At 39.7% G+C, this 17,091-nt stretch overlaps 1 protein-coding gene across 1 annotated transcript in view; it reads right to left on the bottom strand.

Moving 5' to 3' along the window:
* WDFY4 (WDFY family member 4) overlaps positions 1 to 17,091 on the bottom strand; it is a 121,511-nt gene that overhangs the window by 70,193 nt on the left and 34,227 nt on the right. The window contains exons 19-34 of the mRNA XM_058841908.1: positions 16,348 to 16,532; positions 13,198 to 13,429; positions 11,603 to 11,754; positions 10,983 to 11,094; positions 10,679 to 10,869; positions 9,022 to 9,174; positions 8,587 to 8,660; positions 7,612 to 7,773; positions 5,370 to 5,461; positions 4,381 to 4,480; positions 3,372 to 3,577; positions 2,615 to 2,784; positions 2,122 to 2,247; positions 1,512 to 1,673; positions 1,199 to 1,396; positions 160 to 277 (exon numbers count right to left, since the gene is read on the bottom strand). Coding sequence (XP_058697891.1) covers positions 160 to 277; positions 1,199 to 1,396; positions 1,512 to 1,673; positions 2,122 to 2,247; positions 2,615 to 2,784; positions 3,372 to 3,577; positions 4,381 to 4,480; positions 5,370 to 5,461; positions 7,612 to 7,773; positions 8,587 to 8,660; positions 9,022 to 9,174; positions 10,679 to 10,869; positions 10,983 to 11,094; positions 11,603 to 11,754; positions 13,198 to 13,429; positions 16,348 to 16,532 — 2,433 coding nt within the window. The remainder of the gene's footprint in view (positions 1 to 159; positions 278 to 1,198; positions 1,397 to 1,511; positions 1,674 to 2,121; positions 2,248 to 2,614; positions 2,785 to 3,371; positions 3,578 to 4,380; positions 4,481 to 5,369; positions 5,462 to 7,611; positions 7,774 to 8,586; positions 8,661 to 9,021; positions 9,175 to 10,678; positions 10,870 to 10,982; positions 11,095 to 11,602; positions 11,755 to 13,197; positions 13,430 to 16,347; positions 16,533 to 17,091) is intronic.

Here is a 17,091-nt window from a genome sequence, read left to right as displayed (position 1 = left end):
TGGTTTACAGCAAGTTAGAATGGACAGTGGAGCCTTCTGAGCTAGACTGTCCTTCTAGCTATTATTTCCAAACCTTTCTAACAATTATACCTACATGCTAAATTATCAGTTAGCATGATATTTAAACAATAGTTAAACAATCTGATTCTCACCACTCACCTTTAGGTCTCGTTTTCCCTTCACCTTGGCTGGTAACCTGAAAGACATTCATAGCAGACAGCAGAACTTTTGTCTGAAAAAGTCTCTTCTGCTCACTGGTGGCATCTTCTGGAGAAGCCTATACAATGATGGCATACATATTAGTTCAGCAGGAAAACAGGAACTTTGACTCAACTTCACTTTCAGCAAGAGTGCATATGTGGAGAGCTACTGGACAAGAGATGAGATGGCAGAACTTCATTCCTAGCTGTAAAACCAGGAAATCTTACATAGGACTACACCATCCAGCTGATAGCAGCACAGTTGCTCTCTGCACACTGAACACAAACAAGGTTTTGCAAAGGGCCAGAATTTGGCTCACAGGTGGTTCCCAAGAGGTCTTGTGCTCAGGGACATTGAGCTCCATTAGCAGCTCAGTATTCAGACAGTCAGAAATCCAAACTATTTTAACTGTACCAAACCTTGGGATAGTATATATAAAACTTTAGGGAGCTGTTGCTCCACAAGAGGTTTTAACTCATTACAATTGTAGTCAAGCTTATGTTCCTTACTACCCATATTACTAAGATTAGTCTGCATCAGAACTCACATTTGGGACACCTGGACTATTGACAATTTGGAGCTGACTCCAAATCCAGACACAGCTGCTACAGCTTGTATTAATCAGTACTTTAAGTGGAAACAGGATTTTTTTTTGTTTGAGATTTTGCTATCGCAAAAATCAGTACAAAGGATGCTCCATCCAAAATTTTCTGCTCTCAACAAATTCAGGGGATGCCTTTATGACAAGCAGGTATTAGCAAGGAAAAGGGATTTTTTTCCCCACACCTTTCTTCAATATTAAACATTGCCTGAAAAATGTCTTTTCTTGTTTTCCAGGGACAGCATTTTCTTTGTTCACATTAATGCAGAGGAATTAGAGAAGTCCTTTCCTTTTGTCACTGTTAGTACTTTTTTTTACTAGGTCACTGGCAGAATATGTCCTGTCCTTCCACCCCCAGTGCAAGGTAGAACAGCAAAGCCTGCTCATAAGAGAAACCTCAAGAAGCAGCTCAATAGGATGTCCTTGTTTGTTTGCTGGGATGTTCAGAAGACTGTCCATGAGAAGGACTCGTACAAAATCCCACACTTGTTTCTTGGCAGGGTGTGGTAGGAGTGGGATAGGGGAGGGATCAGCACAGCCTTTCCCTTCAGCAATGGCTGGACCATCAGGAGTCAAAAGGCCTTCAGACCCACCCTGTGAAAGTAGATAGCAATACATTTACACTCAGTCTACTGTAAATTGATTATTTTTTTTCTCCTCGTGACCCATCACTGGTCTGAAGGGCTTATGCTGGCTCCTATACACATACCTTGGGTGGTCCTGAATGAAAAGCAAGCATAGCCAAAGCTTTCAGGAAGTCAGGACAGTGCCACATGGGGTCCTGTGTGTAACTGTGATAGATCAAGCACAGAAACTCGATAACATTCCCTGGATAGGCAAGTGCCCAGGAGGTTTCTGCATCTGCAATAGACTGAACAGACAAATGTGCATCTGGTCAAGGCAGCATTCATCTCATTCATGAAAGCTTATTTTTGCTCCTCTTTAGGTATTTCCATGCAAACATGACACAGTCACAAAAATCAGACACGGCACCAATAGCCATGCCCCACTTTGCAGACTGAAGATACACCAAACCAGAAAGGTGACATATCATCACCAAGAATGAAAAGATTGAGTACTGTTGTGGGCAAGATCTGTCTCTGGTCTCTCTCAAACATGAGCCCATCACATCCTGTGCTACATAACCAGGGTAGTAGCTGTACTCTTTGGAAGTCCCTGCTCACTGTCATGTTCGGTATTGCCCTCTGAGGGCAGAGCAGGACTATGGATTACAGATAAAGGCTGCCACCAGCTGCTGTCACACCTGGGCTCTTTATTCAGCCATTCACACTGCACTGTCCTTGCAACAAAAAACTTACCTTGTCCATAGTGAATCGAACCATTTCCAGCAGCAACACAGCTGCCTCTGCACACAACCCAAATTTAAGGACATTCTCTCTAAGGTGGTGATGCAAGATCCACTGCAACATAGACTCAAGATCTTTCTACACAGAAGGAAAGACATTTCATTAAGAGATGGGAATGATATATGATACATCAAGAAAAATGCCTGCTCTGTATCAGAACAAAACCAACATGTGTCTACCTCCAGCATCTCCTTCCTCTTCTATTAAATTTGCAACATTTATCACCTGCATGAACAAGGCTGTTCTGAACGCAAATTTTCTTAAATCAAAGTTATCTAACCTAATTTTAAAATCATGAATAGCTTTTATTATCACAAAACCCAAGTAGGGTTAATATACCTGAGAATACTCTCATGAAAAAGAACATAACATGTCAAAAATAGTAACGCAGTAGCAGCTTCAGGTGCTTGTCTGCTATTTTTTTTTTTTTTTTTTTTTTTCATACCTTGACTGTTTCAGGTGGTTCAGACTGTGGAGTTGCCAGAAAGAGCTCGGCCACAACCAAGTAGATCTCAGGGATGTGAACATGATCAGTCAGACATTTTTGCAATACAGAAAAACCAAAAATCAAGAAGTAGCCATTGTCAGGCACTGAAGGATGACTTTTTAAATTATCTTTAAAGGAAAAGAAAAGGAAAGTGTCTAAAAATAAATGTCATATCAGCAGAAGGTTTACTGACACAACTTTACCCTCATTTGTCTCTGTCCCATAACACTAGCCTGCTAGGCTGCAGAGTATCAACAGTTTAAAAAACACCACCAGACTAACAGATAAAAATTTTTCCCACTATCATTTTTATTAAAGGGATTTCTCCCTGAATTATTCTTCTTCCTTTCTCCGAATGCCATGTCTAATCATGAAAAATTAGGCTGAACAAACTAAGAAACAAAAGGTTTCAGAGCACAAATTGACATCTGAACACCTTACAGGCTTATAAAGCAGCCTGATTCTGTGCAACACAAAAAGGCCCATCTCCCTTCAGATGTTAATCAGAATTGTTAATCAGAACTGCAAGGGAGAAGTAATACTTATCACTTTTCAGCACAGAAATGCTGAAGTACCAGGACAAGTTTGCCCTAGAAAATAATTTTAAGTCTTAGTCTACTGAGATCAGTGGGAATTCTCCTATCATGTACAGAGTCATCTTCTGTCACTGAGCTGGATAAAGGCAGTGTTTTGGGAGCACTAAACCAACACATACCCATTAGAATACTCAACCCTCTAGAGCTGTTTTCCAGCCAACGCCCAGCCACTATCCCCTCCTTGAATTTGCTCAGCAGCAAACGATCGTGGAGGAACCACAGAAGCAGTTTGATTCCCAGGACAACTGTGCTGAAGTGCAGGTAGCTCTGTGTGAACAGCAGAAACCAGTCTGGCCCCAGGGCCAAAAATGTCTTTTCCTTTTCCCTAGAAAAAAAGGTAAATGAAAATACATTGAAGAAAACATGTCAGAAGACAGAAAGGAGATATTATTTAAAATTATTGTTAAATTATTTAGAAGCTCATGTTTCTCTAGAAAAGATCTCATTAAAGGTGTTCCACAACAGAGAATCACAAATATTTAACAACAGACTCATCTGCACAGATGAAGTCATTCAATTCCTGCTACATCTAAACCTGTATTAGTGTCAGGAAAACAGTTCATTAATATGAAGCCCCTTTTAAAAGTGTCTATCAATAACTGAGGCAAACTACACCACAGACTAGATCTTTCAAGCTACACAATTCAAAATTCTGGTCTAAATTTTCAAGTCCAAGATGTGCAATCTAATGAAAACGCACAGTTACAGCTCCCAGCACTATGAAATCTGCCTTTCAGTTATGAAAGGTCAAATTATAATAACAGCATTCTCATGGTTATAATAGAGGGGTGTTAGTAACCCCACATTAGATTGACTTAATTTTCAGAGACATATGGGATTTCTTCAACCCTTGCTATGCAGAAGAAGCATCAATATCCAAGTTCTCCCTTCACTGTATTTTCTGAAAACATGAGACTTTTTCCAAAATGGATATCAGATATGTGATCAGGCCACGCAGCTGTGTGAATGCCAGATAAATCACTGACAAAAAAGTCTCTCTGAATCCAATCTGCTCCTAGTATTTATTGAAATTCAAATATTACCAGTGTGTTTAGTCCCAGATAAACATCAGGAAGAGGAAAAATCTGGAAGACAGAGACACTTAATTTCCTAAATGTTTCTACTTACTCAGAGGACAGGTGAAGTTTGTCTGAGCGTATTACATCTAACAGCATCTTCAGTAGCTGGTTTCGAAGACAGATTGTCTTTCCAGATGTTTGGTTTAAGGCTATAGACAACAGAAAATAGTAAAAAGTTATGAAGAGACAAAACATGTTCCATTGCTTTGATGAACAATTTTGTTTGCATCAAATTAGCCCCGCAGAAGTACTTAAATCAGGGGTTTTTGCAGAGTAAAATGACGCAAACGTCAAATTTTAGACATAAGGATTCCTGCTAACATAAGAAACAACCTGTGCTTACATTGCCAATGTCCTCTCTCTGGAGTTATTTAGAACTCATTCAGAATGCATGCTGAACAGTATCTCACAGGAAGCAATCTCAGGTTAACTAGAGAGAGAAATGCAAACAGGCAATCTGACTTGTACTGTCTAGCTGAGATGTCTATATACAAACTGCAGTTACCAGTGTCTCCTTAATATGATCTCTTGTTTAGAGGTCCAATAACAATAAAGCCTCAACTGAAAGATTACAGTGAAAGGGCCAAATGACTGGATGTTCCTCCATGTGAACCTGACAAATACACAGATATTTTAAGAGGTGCAGAGCTCTACATTGTTATTTCCTACAACTTAGTAAAGTCTTCACAGAAAATCCAGGATGCCCATTGAAATTTTATTCCTTGTAACAGCTCAGTAGAGTAGTTTGGGGGCAATTTCAAGTTAATGTCCTTCCTCTCTGTGTATATCTGAAATCCAGCATTGTGTCAGCTCTGGACAATGCAGCCAAAGTACTCCTGGGTTTATTAGCAGAGAGAGAACAAAAGGGTCACCTCTGTGCAGCCTGTCCCTTCCCATATGAGGAAATTCGAATTTTGCCTCTTCCTGCCACAAGAGGCAGAAGCACTAATGTTGCAATTAGGGTTCATCAGGTCCTGGTGAAGGAGGGGAATACTGTAGTTACCTATCACAATACAAACCCCCAAGGCAGCCCCTCACCTTCAGTAGGCATCTCAGCCACACTATCCAGGTAAATCTGATTTTCATCCACAGAAGAAGGTTTCAAGGTGTAAACAAGGAACAATCCAATCCTTTCAGAGAAAGAGTGAAGCAGTTATAGTCAGCAGAAAGATATTAATTTAATTACTTGGAGATTATATGCAAAGCTGAATACTGGTTAACAATGACTTAACAACCATCATTAGTAATTTTAGTCACTTCAGAAATAGGATGAAAATTCCATAAACTAGGAAGTAAATTAAAAGTTCACAGAATGTGCTGTGTTGGAAGGCACCCAACAAGGATCATCCAAAGTCCAACTCCTGGCCTTCAGCAGGACACCCCAAGAGTCACACTTGTACCTGAGAGCATTTTCCAAATGCTTGTTGAGCTCTGTCAGCCTTGGGGTTGTCACCTCTTCTCTGGGTAACACATTCCAGTGCCTGACCACCCTCTGGGGGAAGAACCTTTTTCTGATATCCAGCCTAAACCTCCCCTGACAACTTCAGGCCATTCCTTCAGATCCTGTCCTCGGTCAACAAAGAGAAAACTCTGCCGCCTCCTCTTCCCCTCCTGAGGAAGTTGTAACTGCACTGAGGCCTCCCCTCAGTCTCCTCCAGGCTGAATAGCCCAAGTGAACTCAGATACTCCTCATCTGGCTTCTTCTCAAGGCTCTTCATCTTGGAGGCCCGTCTTTGAATGCCCTCTAATAGCTTGATATCTTTCTTATATTGTGATGACTGAAACTATCTACAAATCAAAGTAAAATATATTCTGCTATGGAAACGTTTTCTCTATCTACTTTAAAAGTCTTTCATCAAGAGGAAGGGAATACTGAGTAAAGCACCCAGTTTACATGAAAAATTCTGGGCAGCCTGTGGCATTCTGATATCACTTATCACTTGTTTCCAAGCATATAGAGGAGAACAGAGAAACCTTAGCAGGTCCACTGTGAGGAGGACTGGCACCCTTCTTTCACTTGTAATTTAATTTAACACATTACCTGGTTCTAAAGATAGATTAATGTGACAGATACATATTTAGTGAGACTGCACAATCTCCTACCCACAAGAAGGATATTTCTTAAGGGACAGAACACCAGTTCTGCAGGAATGGCCCACAGAGTAATTCCATCTACAAATCCAAATTTGGGAGCAGCAGAAACTCCAGCACCTCTCAGTGCTGCTGAGAGCCTGCTACAGTCTCTGCTGTCCTGAAGCTAGAAAGACAAGGAGTCTCACTGTCCACTCTCTCAGCAGTCATGGGCCTAACAACTCATCATATTGCCATGGAATAAAAGAACATCATTATTTAAGAAAAAATGCTCATTCACACTCTTTACAGCACAACAAATTTGATACTCTAAATCCAGGACTCTCACTTGTCTCATGATATATGATAAAAAGAACAGACTAATTCCTGCAAGCCCAGGGTAAGAATATATATATACATACAGGTAACACATATCCAGGAGCACACATCCACAAAAGATCCGGAAAACACCAAGTTCATGTATTAGCTTACTGCACAGTTAACTGTTAGAGGTGCTCGTACTCTCCAGCAGCGCAAAAGGCAGAGTCAACAGATTTGAAATGCAACTCTGTTCCTACATTTTATTAACCCCAGAGCTTCAGAAACAGAGCTGCCATCTGTGCAGTGTGTTTCCCTGGGAATTAGGCGGCTGCAGACAGCACTATGTGGACTTTCCTCAGCTGAGAGGTTACAGGCTGATGCAACTAGGCTGGGAATATAAAATGAAGCAGTGCTTACATTCTTTGAAGAGCAAACAAGGATTTAAATGCTATGCTTCATGAAATCCTGACTAACATAACTGATTGAAATTCAGGAACAAAAATTGTTACTGGGATATAAGCCAAACCAACAGGATTAGGTACACAGTTCTTTGGGACCAAATGGTAGAACTGTAGTGATACTTTAGGGACAAGGCTTGAATGAAATCAAATATTAAGTACATATTTGAGTAATCCCAGTCATACCTACAGAACTGTCTGTGCCACCATTATAAAAGTCATCACCCAATTCACCTTCACACAAATATAAGGTTGGAGTAAATGAAAAGAGGTTTTCATCAGTTTTTCACCAGGGCATCCTGCAGTTGGCAAAGATCTGGTGTTCTACCAAAGACAAGGTGAGGAAAGCTCTACTGTCAAGCTCTCTTCAGCACTAGCAGAAGTACAGCTCATCTGCAATCTGAGGAAAAGCTGTAGACCTTGTAGGTTACCTGAGAACATCCCTTGTATTAAAGTATCCTTGCAAGAGATGAGACAGAATAGTACAGGCCACAGTGATCTTGGAGCTGCTGATTTCAGGATCATTGAAAAGGAAAATAAGCTTGGGCACCATTTGCACCCGGTAGGCAATTGCAACATTCTGACATGCATCTCTGTAAAAAAAGGACAGGAACTATTAAAAGCTTCTACTGGAAATGACCACATTTGCTGAGTTTCAACTGAAAGGATTCTCAGGTTGCACTGAAACTTTGCACTTTTGGCTTCTAATATTGTCTTTATAACCTTTCAAACACTGTCAGACAAATTGAACATGTGTCAGTGATGGAGATCCGAAGACTATTTTGTGTGTTCTACTCTTCTCCTCTGCCTTCCCCCCCAGGAACACCTGCATTCCAACAAGTTCAAAGAAAACATTATTGCATTTTCAGGCAGCAAGTCGGTAGCAAAAAATGCTATTCCTGTAAAACCTAGCAAGGGGCACCAGACAGCTCTGAACAGAACTTCCTACTATCAAAAAGCAGGAATCTACCTATACTCAGCCCCTCTGAAATTCTTTCTCTCTTAGGATACATTTAAACTCCAGTCCAGATGATTAAGAAAGTTGATAAAGGGGTTTTGTTTTGATTTTAAATACAACTTCAATAATATATTTTTAAAAAATATTTTATAGTCAATTCAAACATTTGAATTTCCCCTCCCCAGCAGATATGTAAACTTCCATTGTACAGCAGTGGTTCCATGTGAACCTGGTAACCAGATATCTTTTCTCAGTCTGGCCCCAAAGTCATCTCAGGTGCTGATCAAATCACTAACTCCAGGCTTGAAAGAGCAATACAGGAATGATTAATTCCCAGAATCCACTGATTCCAACTGGGATTAGACCCTCCATATCCACTTCAGAGTTCCAGCTTCAGGTTACAGATGAGTTTGTCCCACAGATTTCTGATTCAAACACATGTTTATACCTGGAGGACTGCAAGATCTCCACAAGATGGGAAAGAAGAACAAGGTCAAGATTTTCTGGTGCTTTCATCCAAAGCTGAAAGACAAAGGAAAGCAGAGGTTTTACTGCTCTGCTGAGCTGTAAGAGCAGTAGCTGCATCAGAGAAACAGTTAAAACTAGGGAGGAGAGCATCATAAATTCTCAGTGTTTCTATAATGCAACCTGGAGGCACTGGGAAGTCCCTGCTAGTGCAGGAACTGTAGCTCCAGTTCTAGCCCTGAGGAGCAGATCCTCTGGAAGTGTTCCTGCATACCTGGGAGCCCATAGTGTGATAATACACATCACACAACCCTATCCCAAATACTGGATCCAGGAGATGCTACGAACAAACCAAACCTTATAATATAAAGCCATCCTTAATATAGCCAAACCCACAGAGTATCATGAACAGTTTTACCTCAAAGTTGCAGAGAACATACTGGAAAGCACTATAATTCTTGATGACAGAAGACTCAAAGCCCAGCTCAGCTGTGCCCACTAGGGAGAACACCAACTGTAAAATCCTGTTGTTCAGCAGTTGAGTTTTCCTCTTCAGTAGATAGCTCAGCAACTGAAAAAAGAAGACTGAATAAGTATCTGACAAGTATAAATCTGTATTTACAAAATAACATATAACATTTCTCTTTAATTCAAGATCAACATATAGTTTATTCAGATGTAGCAATCATGCATGCATTTTACATAAGCATAATGAAGAAAATGAAGATTTTAGTCCAGACAAATTTTCATGCAGAAAGTGCAAGGATGAATTTTTGAAGGAGCTTGGCTACTCTGTGGCACTGAACAGGAGGAAAGTATGTGCCATATTATGTTGAATGTAATTTTGAAAAAGCAACAGACAACTATAACTGTAAATAACCACAGTAGGTGTTCTATGCTATTCTTCATGGATGTATTCTTAATTGCTTAAATATTAAATTTTTACCTACACAAATGAAAAACATTTGTGAACTATTGTCAGTTTCTCACCTGAGCCTACCTTTGATTATCCAACAATTTCCTCATACTGTGAGAATGTTCAGAAAGCCATTGCATTTTGGATAGGTTGGGGAGAATAGAAATTAATTTGAAAATATATATCAAGACATACGTATTACTTAGCTGTAAAAAAAAAGGCACTTCATTGCAATATGATGATCAGTCACATGGAAAGAACACTATTTTAGCAAAAAATCAAAAGGAACAGCTCATACACAGTAAGGTAGGCATTAACCTACACAAAAGGATTGGGTAAGCAATATCTAAGTAGGATAAATATACTCCTATAAATTTCAGTCCATTTATAAACAATTTGCATGATAGAAAAATGGAAAGTTTAAAATAAATCATTCATGAAACCCTAATGTTAAGCATCTTGTATGCAATCATGTGTATTAAAGAGTCTTCCCTGTTCCTTCAGAGTTCTCTACTTCACATCAGAAGCACAAAGTAAATGATACTAAACTGAAACGTCATACTTGTGCCTCAATCTATGCAATATTACATACATAGACTTCACATACAACCAAAATGTTCAATCTGCCTAGCTTTCAGGTCTAAAGATTAGTTTGGGACTGACCTAAACAGTGAAATTCAGGCAGCACTTATTTATATCGGTACGATTCCTAATAGAGAGTGCAGACTGAACCATAAGCATTTATTTTCAGCCCTACACCGGGCAGTCTGTAAAGAGGAATCTTAGCCTGTATGAGCCAAAGGGAGGAAGAAAAGCTGCCTGAGAAGTGGTCTTTTGTGTGTGGGATCAAGTGTGTTGGTAAAAGGTAAAGAGTGGGTCAGTCACAAATCTTACTGGCTTATTTAGTTCATGAAATCATGTCTGACCAGGAAGCACCTGTCCTCACGTTGCCTTCAGCAGATAAGATGTTACAGAGGTTCCCATGGACTTTAAGCACAGGATATAGAGCACTAGCCTATATCCCCCTCCCGACTAGCAAAGTTCCAACCACAAGTAGCAATAGCCAGGATATGTTTGGTATGTATTGCAGATAGATTTGGGGATACATGTCTACATAGGGAAGACTATAATCAGAATGAATGAACAAAAGTGAGTCTACCTGGTATCCATGGATGTGCCTCATCAGTTTTCTACTCAAGGGGCTACTGTTGAGGATGGAGTTCAGGACTTTGACGGCTGCATACATGGTGTGGTCATCACAGGCCATAGCAATGAGACCCAGGAGAATGGCAGGGCCTCCAATAAAGTTCAGGCTGGTAGCTGCTGGAGAGGACTGGAACACTCTTACCCCTAGGAAATTGCAGTGTTGCTTTACCAGGAAGTTACACAGACTAAATCCATTATTGGTCAGAAAAAAGCTCCACTCTTAAAAGAATATTAAGCATTAAGACAAGTGCATTTACCATATTGGCCCACAGCAACCGACCCAATAGTCCGCAAGGAACCTGAGAGGTGTCCAGCAATATTCTTAGCTAGGAATATTGGAGTTGAACTGTCCCGAGAATTAATCCCAATCTAAAACAGATAAAAGGCATTTTAAGAAAAACTTCGGTAGTATCAGGGACACTAAAAGTAACAAATACATGCACTAACACTTTAGAGGATTATATTAATTTTAGACTATGAAAACTGTCTTTTTCATAAAAAGTTGATTGTAAGGCAAACATTCACCTACTAACAACATCTCACAATGCCACTACCTTCACATAGCAATAGACCTGGTATTAGCAATAATGATAGAATAGTACGTGAAAAGTCCTTGTGAAGGCTTTAAGAAAACAAAGATTGAAACAAATTATCATAAAGCCTGAAAATTATGGCTTCTGTTCCTGTTTCAAAAAATGCTTTTAACATTGTGCTTACACTGCCCAATCTAGTCTTCTCCATAGGTGAAAATTAACCTATGAGTAGAAGTTAAGGAATGGAAAAACAAGTAAAAAAAAAAAAAACCAAAACAAACAACATCTAAGGAAACTTATTAGAAGCCAGAGAAAACTTGTTTAAGACAAGGGGAATCTGTGACCTCTTTGGCAATCAGCCGACCATCCACTTCATTGTAAGAGCTCTTTATATCTTGGACTGTAGTAAGAGATGAGCACACAGCATTGATTCCAAACGAAATCTTATCTTCTGCCACCAGAGGTGTGATGATATGATCACTGTACTGGTCCTCACCTAAAACAAGAAAGACTGTGAATGCCTGCAGGAACTTTCGCTTGTTCAATATGCAAGACAAATAGAAATATATAATATAAATTACAGAACTATAAACCTCTCTGCCCACACAATATAAACAAACTTTCTGGACATAGAAAACATTTCAGATGCCTTCTGTGTTTCTGGGAACTTTATTGGGGTACCCAAACCAAAGATTTGTGTGGAATGAGAGCAGGGGCAAAAGTTCAAAGCTGCTAACTCACAACATATGGGAGGCTTGTAAAAAGTACCAGGTTTAGAAGTTTAATATTAAATCCTCAAATGCATTTCTTTAAAGAATTTTCTATTCCTGCTCACACTTCAGAAAACTATATGCACCTTTATTTAAAAAAAGTCAAGTTGTATTTTTGACAGTTTTAAAGACTGGGAAAACTGCTGACTTACAAAACCGTTTACAAAGTGAGGGTGACACTTCCCTTTTAGGCAAAAAATTAGTTCATACACCACATGAAGATTAATTATAAATAAAATGCCCCAAAGCTGTGTCACCATTTCCTTTCCAGCAGTACTTGACCTGCAGACCATGCCTCTGCACAACTGAAGCTGATGAGCAAGAAGCAATGAGAGTGGGCAGACAGAACACAACACTGCCAAAAATTCCCACTGCTGTTTGCAACAAGGTAATAAATCCATTTTAAGGGAAAAAAAAACCCAATCTAGTATTTGGGGGGATTGCAGTAAAACTTTTTTAAAGTCAAAATTTCCATTTGCCTATGTTCCTTTGGGTGTTTTGATGGAATAGGGAGAGTGCAAGGGGAATGAGTGAGATCATTTCACAATTAGGAGATCACATCTTATATGTTGCCCTGGGATTTCCCTAAAACAGGGCATCACTGGAGTCAGATGGCCACAATCTATGACTAGTACTAAAGTCCATTTGGGAAGAGCTGTGCAGAAAAACAAGCCCCCCAGACTTCCTAAAGACTCAATGACTAAAAAAATCAAATCCTTCTGACTTCTACATATACTTCTACATTCAGAGCTGTACTTTGACACCATTTCTTTCCCAACAACCCTTTCCCACACCTGACTTGCAGCTTTTTGTGTGTAGATTGACAGCATTCTGTCTGAAGGAGTACTCCAGGTCTTTTTTCATTGTTTTAGGCTGGAGCTTCACCAAGAAAGATTATTTTGCTCTTTTCAAATGACCATCCCATTTCATCCCAAGCTCTAGCACAAAGGTGAATGCACTACTTGTTGAACAAACAGTAATCAATAACTGAAATGCTTTGTCTGCCTGTTTAATAGTTGAAGCTAACTCGTACAACATTCAGTAAAGCAGTTTTCCAGACTTTTAGGGTGATCTCTAGACACAGGTGGAACACTAATAGAAGATTATAAGAGTTAAAATAACACTGCCCTGGCAAACAAATAGTGGCAGATATTAGAATTATCACATACCGTGAAGTTGTACTGCTTGGAAATTGCTACAATACTGAGGGCCAAGCTTAATAATAACTTCTATGGTTTCCATAGAAATGGCTTCTTCGAACAAGTACGTAGGACCAAGGCGCCAGGTCAGGGAGGACTTCTGTTTCCAAATTCGAGGAGTACCTATGTACCCATAGACATCAATAAAGGAAGAGGGTTCCATGGACATACAGCCACCCGGTAAAGGCTGGAGATACTGCATCTACAACAGAGAAGGAATTCACTGAGGGGATCCAGTACACTCAGGGTGCCCTGGGGTTTTGTCCCTGTAAAATGTATTTCCTGCCACCTCTTTGCTCATTGAAGTCTCAGTCAGCTGTGCAACACAATTATATTGGCTTTGGCTGAGCTGGAGCTCATTTTCCCACAGCAGCCCTCCCAGTGCTGTGCTTTACACTGGGAGCTATACAGGAGTTGAGAACACACCAGAGTTTTGGCTATTCCTGAGCAGAGCTGGCAGTGTCAGTGCTGCCTCTCCAACATTCCCCCATCAAGGGGCTGGGAGTGGGCAACATCCTAGGAGGTGACACAACTAGGCCAGCTGGCCCAAATTAACAACAGAGATATCCCATACATATAATGTAAACTCAGACATGAAAGCTAAGAAAAGGAGGAGGAAGGGAGGGAATTCATTTTTTACAATGCTTGCCTCCTATAGCAACTGCTCCATGTGCTGAAGCCCTGCTTCCCAGGAAGTGGCTCAACAGCACTCACTGATAGGAAGTAGAGAATAAACCTGTTTGTTTGGTTTTTTTTTTTCTCTTTGCTTGTGCACATGAAAACTCACTTCTGCTTTATTAAACTGCCACATCTCAACTTAGGAGTCATTTTTCCATCTAACTTTCTCTCCTCTTTCCAGCTGGGAAGAGGAGTGATACAGCTGCTTTGTGGTCACCTGGCATCCAGCCAAGGTCAGCCCACCACAACAATTATCAACTACTGTTCAGAAACTGGACTTTGGGAAGTATCGTAAACATAAGTATTTTGAACATTTAAGCCTAATTTTTGTTCCAAAAACAGTCAAAAGAATTTCAAGTATTGGCAAAGAAAAACCCTGTCTTGACTCTAGACATATTTTTCTTTTCCTAATTTCATAACCCTGACTGTGACATTCAACAGAGAAAGAAAAGTTACAGATCACACTTTGTGCTGGCATAAATGGAGAATAAGCATTTTTTGAAGAGTGTAGATTGTCCAATTGCATCAGTAAGCTTCAGAGGAGATAACATTGTTTAGGAAACAGGGCCATTTATTTTTGGTACCAAAGTGGTACCTTTGGCCTTCTAAACTGAGTCCATTATTTGGTTTAACTGTAGAGAGCTCTAATATGAAGTAGTTAGAATTTTTTGGTAGAGAGAAACTATATTGTACTTTGGGGCTTCGCAATTCTTTAAAAATTTGCTGTTAGGATGGGAGACTCCAAGCATTTTTTGGTCTCTGACTACTGAGATTTAGAAAACAGGGCCAGTCAATATAAAGAGGCAGAAGTTGGCACTTGAGTGAATAAATATTAGACTTGATGCAACATTGTAACACACGTCACTCCAGCTCCACCAACTAAAAATAGCCTTTGGTATTGTTTACAACCTTTGTCCATTTCTAACTTCCTAAACAATCTTTTCTTCATTGTATATATCAAGATGAAGGCTTTCATTAAGTCAGAGAACCCAACACTGAGACAATCTTTTGTTTACTAAAGGATTATTTTATTTATATGAGCTGTTTCATTGAATGCTAAACATACCTGTTGTGAATTTTTTCATCGATTTCAATGTTTAGGCCTAGTTTTATTGATGACTTTCAGTCTTATTTGAAGGAAGTCAAATGAAATTAAATTTTCATTCTTGAAATGGATATAGGTCCCAAAAGGCATTTATAAGAGATATTTTCTCTCAAGTATAGGAAGGAGAATATTTGGAATTAAACAGGTTGTGTTTACAAGGGAAGAATAAAACACACACAAGTGAGCTTTGCACATGCTGAGATTGAATTGAAGTATGGGAACAAAAAGGAAGAGACCAAGGTTACAAGTTCCAATTCATAAAAGGACTCTACTCAGAAAACAAAACCACACACATCAACCAGAAATATAACAGAAAGAACAGTCTGTATTTTTTACGCTGTATTCAAAACCAGGAACATGATTATATTAATAATAGAAACCAGGGGCTATTCTCATTTATCTCATAGATTATGAACCCTTCAGGTGCATTTGGATTACTTTTGCCTGATATTTCATGCAACCTGAGAATTGACTGCTGTGTGACAAAAATCACAAGGAATTGCATATTAGGGGAAATACCGGTACACCAGTATTAGCAATGAACTCATGAATTGATATCATCTCACACACTGAACAAGTAGTCCAGAGGAACAGCTTTCTGTTCCTGAGTGCTTAGCCTGCTAGTGAGGAAAAAGACCAAAGACTGACTGTTCAAAGGGTGTAAGAGAAAATGAAACATGCAAGCTTGAAACATGACCAAATAAGATGCTTGAGGAAATTCCTCCTGCCTTTGGATTCTTGCAAAGAACTGACCAGTCACAGAAGCTTATTTCTCTGTGACCTTTTCTCTTTTCAAGAGCTTTCTTCATAAGAGTGGAGACTCTCTGGGTAACTCATCACCTTTGCAGGTTTTAGCCTAAATCCAAGTCATCCTTGGTTTAGGGTTCTCTGGTCACACCTTGATGTGAAGTACTTTTTATAGCTGGCAACTTCTGCAGATCTTGGGCTTTAACTGATAGATCCCTTGAATCAGTAAACTCAGAAAATGTTGACCTAAGTGTATAACTGAATTTCAGCAACATAACCCTGAGCTACCTGCAACATAGGTATCCTTGACACCAGAGGAGCATCATCACACAAATTGCCCTGGTTATCTACAGGCTGAAAGGGGAGAGGAGAAATAGTTCAAAGCATACTTGTGAAAAGCAGCACAAGTACTCCTTGTTTTGTATGGATTTCTGACTCCATTCACACCCAGCACAGTGGCATGTGTAAATCACCATGCTTTGAGTTTCTCAGATTAATACTGAAAAGTCACAGTAGATGCATTGGGAGATGACAATGAAAAGCAATGCAAGGCAAAAATGAGGCACAAGATCTATGCAGAGAGCCTTTACCTTTGCAGAGCCAAGAATGTGACCATTAATATAAGCTGACACAACACAGCTCTTCTTTGCTTCCTTAGCAACTGTCACTGTGAGATGATGCCACTGACCAGTGACCAGAAGTTTACCACAGCCAAACTGGATTTGCCCTGGAAATGGGGAGGGATTTAGGACCTCACCCTCAGGTTCCATAATATCTGTAACAGCAAAAACAGGGGTAAGTCAACAGAAAGTTTCTCATCTTTACCTGCCTCTGGAACACAACTTTCAAATGCGACAGAAAGAACACGACACTGTAGGTGGAGTGTGATTTGATGCTATTAGGTCTAATGTCTTTAAAACACTGCCCAAGGTCTGTTATCAGGACCTAAAACTTGCACAGCTCTCAAGATCCCTCCAACACATAATGTGTCACCCTCCCAGATAACACCTGCTACCTTTCTTGATACTGCAAAACTACCCTGAACTAGGACAAACCCAGCATATTCACTAAGAGGAGAACTCCTCTATGTATTTACAGAGTTAGCTGACACAGAAGAAATTTCTAGCAAATCCATGAGATGATAAAAGTCTCTGTATTAATTTGTAGCTTTTATGAAAACAGGCAATCTGGAATTTTTATCATTATCTAAGGCAATCAGAGCACCCACACAATGTCAGCTGTGCATGAAAAAGTCCCAGCTACTATTCCCACTTCATTTCCAACCTCCTCTGGAATATCTAATCACATTTACATATGAAGTACCTATTCTACTC

This window comes from Poecile atricapillus, chromosome 6, assembly GCF_030490865.1.
Source record: "Poecile atricapillus isolate bPoeAtr1 chromosome 6, bPoeAtr1.hap1, whole genome shotgun sequence".
NCBI lineage: Eukaryota > Metazoa > Chordata > Aves > Passeriformes > Paridae > Poecile > Poecile atricapillus.
Note: the sequence above shows the minus strand (reverse complement) of the source record. Positions and strands in the feature narration are given on the sequence as shown.